Source organism: Fulmarus glacialis, unplaced genomic scaffold (genome assembly GCF_000690835.1).
Source record: "Fulmarus glacialis isolate BGI_N327 unplaced genomic scaffold, ASM69083v1 Scaffold21445, whole genome shotgun sequence".
NCBI classification, from domain to species: domain Eukaryota; kingdom Metazoa; phylum Chordata; class Aves; order Procellariiformes; family Procellariidae; genus Fulmarus; species Fulmarus glacialis.
This window is the reverse complement of record NW_009212580.1, coordinates 398-4,705: the sequence shown is the minus strand read 5'-3', so window position 1 is coordinate 4,705 and position 4,308 is coordinate 398. Positions and strand designations below refer to the sequence as shown.

At 34.2% G+C, this 4,308-nt stretch overlaps 1 protein-coding gene across 1 annotated transcript; it reads right to left on the bottom strand.

Annotated features, from left to right (window-relative positions):
• Positions 1-392: 392 nt before the first annotated feature.
• Positions 393-2,106, bottom strand: PLGRKT (plasminogen receptor, C-terminal lysine transmembrane protein; the record flags this gene model as incomplete). The annotated part of the gene is made up of 3 exons (XM_009577932.1): positions 1,960-2,106; positions 1,495-1,625; positions 393-502 (listed from the first exon to the last, which is right to left on the bottom strand). Coding segments are annotated over exons 1-3 (388 nt in total), but the record flags the coding sequence as incomplete, so codon positions are not given.
• Positions 2,107-4,308: the final 2,202 nt, after the last annotated feature.

Below are 4,308 nucleotides of genomic sequence, written 5' to 3'. Positions count from 1 at the left end.
TTGCTCTTATCATCCCTACCTCTTGCCAAAACAGCAGCATCGGAGTGGAATATAGAAGGAAATCACTAGATCCGTCATTTCTCCCAGATATGCAGTGCTTACTTCAGCTGTATTTATAGCCTTAGAATTCACATTTTTTGAAACAAGAGAGGAGAAATTAACAAACAGTCTTAACTGGAGGGAAAGTCTGTAAAAGTAGAGTGAGTACTCTTGACTGGGAAAGTATCTGATTGTAACAGAGAAGAAAAGAAATGAAAGAGTAAGATTTTTGTCCAGAAAAAAAGAGAAAATCTATTGCAAGTTTTCTCCCAGCCATTCTAAAAAGATAAGAGGTTATCTGAAATACTAAGCTTAGTTCTATGTGTGAACCAGACAGACTTATATATACATACCTTTTATTCTTTGCAACAGTGTCCCATAGCCCATATCATATTGATAGGCAAATATAAAGCTTAAGGGAACTATTGGCAGTATAAGTCCTGGGTTCTTCTTTTTTATTGCCCTGTTCAAAAAAAAAAAAAAAAGGAAGGAAGAAATAAGATTATTTAGGACATTCAGCACATCGGCACTGTTAGTTTAGGTTGACCTTGACTGTCTAGGACTTGTGTATCCTTCTACACTCTCTAATCAAACAAAAACAAGTCTTAATTTCCTCAGAAGAATTCGTCTTCTGGTTGCCTTCTTGCTCAACTCTCAATGCAAGGATATTAAAAAAAAATGCTTCAAGTGAGTTTTGAATATATCTAACAAAAATGGGATTATCTAACTCAGGTAGCATGCATGTGCACATGCATATATCCATCCAGCCACATACAACATGGAGCAATCAGGATATTATGTTCAGTTCCAAATGCATCTGAGTCCACAGAGAATACATAATGCATAAGGTGCATTTGATCTGTGCTATGTGCACAAACTCACAAATATTTCCTATATTCCCTCTAATCATGTTATAGCACAGGAAAAACATGTTACCAACCAAAGTCCTATAAGGCAAGTTCTTCCCCATGCAATATAGCTTTATTAGCCAGGGTTTTTTGCCCCTTGGGTGAGTTTCTTGATTCAAATTTTAAGTGAACAGATTTCAGAATACGTCCACTTGTTCACTGACATATTAAAAAATCCAAATGGTGGAGGATTTGTTGCTCATTAATAGTTCATTAAATCACAACACAGACAAAAAAATAGCATCGCTTTTAAACAATCCCTCCTGTTCCACACCCAACTTCTATTTTACACTGAACTTTTGGTACCTTAGCTGTATCATTTTATTGTCAGCTCACATGTCTCTGCTTTTATGTAACTCTGCAGTACAGACATAAGCAAAACACATCTGGAAGCAGACAGAAATCAGAGTCACTTTGTCATCTGATCAACCTCTGAGCAGTTACTGGGTAAAAATAACTACTTGTTATAATGCAAAAGGAAGATCCTGCATCATAGAATTATAAACGTAATATATTTGTATTTTCTGTTAGGAGATAAACTTCATACCCAGCTGTTAAACCTACAGCAGCAAGTCCAAAAAATGTCCCAAAATATTTGAGAAATTCCCGTGTCCAAGCAATCTGTATGGCTGTTTGTCTCTCTCTCATCTGGTTCTGCATCAGTAGTTGCCTTTCCAGCTAAAGGGACAGAGGTTAAACAAAATTAGGTCATCCATTTATTTTAAAGACTGACTCAATCTCTCATTGGTCTATAAATCCAAAACACTAACTGAGAAAGTTTCTTTTTTGTTCTTTTACTTCAGTCATTCATAGCTTTTGATTGAGAATGGTCGTCTTCAGTAGTAACTCAGAATAGTTTCTACCAAGAAAGCATTTAGGTCAATTAGCAAATGCTTTAATGCAGAATCTTTCCAACGCTGCTTCTCAAGGTCAAGAAAACCAAAATACCAGTGATAGGTTTTTGAGAGCTCCCCAAGTCTCAGCAGCACTCCCTAGGTTAAAATTCTCTGACCTTTGCATTTCCATGGTGATCCAAAGGGTACCATCTAGCTGCTTTCCAATTTATTCTGCTTGATTTTAATTTATCTGATAGTATCTTTAGAGTCAATCTTGACACCTTTTTGCCCTTTGAGGATTTCTCTTCTTTGTGATGCATCATAAAGCTAATAACTCTTTTGAAACATCATTGTTTACAAATATAGAAAAAACGCTGTGAAGGTATCAGATCTTCTAAAGATACTGGAATACGTATCAAAAGTCCATGAGAAAATACTTATGTAACTAAAATTAAAAACAATAATGCAAAAAGTACAATCTACACAGTATAGTCATACATCAAAGAACTTTCTGTGGTGCCTAAGAATAAAAAAGCAGACTATTAGTTTGTTTTTTTTTTTAAATTACATGCCCCATTTAAACATAGTTGTACATTTCCATTAAATAAAGGTAAATCTAGTATTTCTTAAAAGTTCCTCTCTTTTGTGCAGAGCACCAAAAAGAATAATGGTCTTTCCTCCTTAGAGTGATGCAAAAAATCAGAATTGTGCCAAAAATAAGCAGCCTGAAACCAGAGTACAGAAGTTAGTTAACGCCATAAGAAATCTGCTTCTTCCCATTAATGTTTGTAACTCATTTTTTGGGAAAAAACAGAGTACCTGAGTTGGTATGTCTAGCCTACCTAACTGAGTTGCATAAAAAGTCCAACAAGCTACAGGAAACAGAATACCAGCTGCCTAAAAAAGTGTATTCTAGAAAAGAACGAACAAAGACAATTCAGAAAGTTCTCTTCTCATGCATCTATAAAAGTAATTAAATCTGTTCTTTTCTCCTGCTTTCTAATTCAAGAATAATTTAAAGGATTTGTAATTATTTAAGGTTTCCACCTATTTATTCATCTCCATTACTATTGATTTAGCCTGAACAGAACAATTTCTGTTAAATTGTTACTAATTATTTCTTCAGACTATGTTGATCTTGCTATCTTATTTACAAGCTCATTCCGTACCTAGATAGGTAGAATTAATTTTTTAGACAAAAAAAGGACAAATCTAATTACATATAATTGTACACAGTAGGAAAACCAACATTCACTGTAGTCTCACAATACTGTTTTATCTGTTTCTCTTTCCTCAAGACTTACATTGCAATTGTCCTCACAAAAAATATCAACAGGCTCTACCTTCCTGATATCCATAATTTTCAGATCGCTTTTTTCAGAAGAAGTAATTATATAATGGCTGACAAACCACTTAATAAAATATCAAAATCAGATTTTATTTTGTCACCTATGGGACACTTGGAAATTCTAAAGTAAACAAGCACACTGCCTGTTAATTAGCCCCATTGCGGTTCCCAATATCCTAAGCCTGGTAAATTGCTGAGGGTTGACGTGACAAGATAAAATAATCATAGGTAATATCAATTTAATGACCTCTATTTTCCTCTTCAATTTGATTATGTCTGTAGTTTGCACACGTGTGAAAAGTATTAAGAGATCCTTTGTTTGCCTGTCAGCACAGATGAGGAGCCTACGCTTCCAAGATGCACAATATTACCCTAAAAGAGCTTCAATTTGAAGAAGTACATGGGGACGAAGTGGGACAAGGATATGCTGATGAATATAGGTCTTGCAAAAAGGTAACTTAATGGAGAAGAAGAAAAACAGACACTTTAATACGTACAGAGTGTAAAAAGAAGTAAGCATGGAATAAAAAGAAAGCTGTAATTTTAAATCTACAAGAATAAACTAAAGGATCCTAACATGCTTTCTTTAAAAACAAACAAACAAAACCCCCAACAAAAAACCCTCACACAAGTTATACTTTGATAGCTCTTTAAAATCCAAGTACTGAAAGAAAAAGATAATTACTAAGTCACAGACACTAAGGTCAAACAAATACTTTCTGTAGGAGCCTGTCGTATCGAATTTCAGAAGCCCAAGGATACTGTCATGTATATCTACAAGTAATTTATATAAATAACTTAGTATAAATGAAAACAACTTGGTTTGTATTTTATAAACAGCAGCCAGATAACATAATCAAACAATTTTTCATATTCTTTTCTAACCAGAAGGATTTTTTTTTTTCACTTTAAAAAAAACAACCCTCAGCTTTCTACATGGTACCCCATCCAAAAATAAGGGGGAGTGGGGGGGAATGCATAGAAAAATGCTCATTATTCCTTTCCTTTGAGCAAAATTCTTCAATGTGGATGTAAAATCTTACCTAGATGAAACACAATACTGTATTTAAATTAATTTCTTTAAAAAAAGATGTGTTGGAAGGAAACTTTAGACTAATGAATCTTAGAGATGAGCGTTTTATGTGTACATGGGGAAATGTGGCATAGCCGAGAAGAA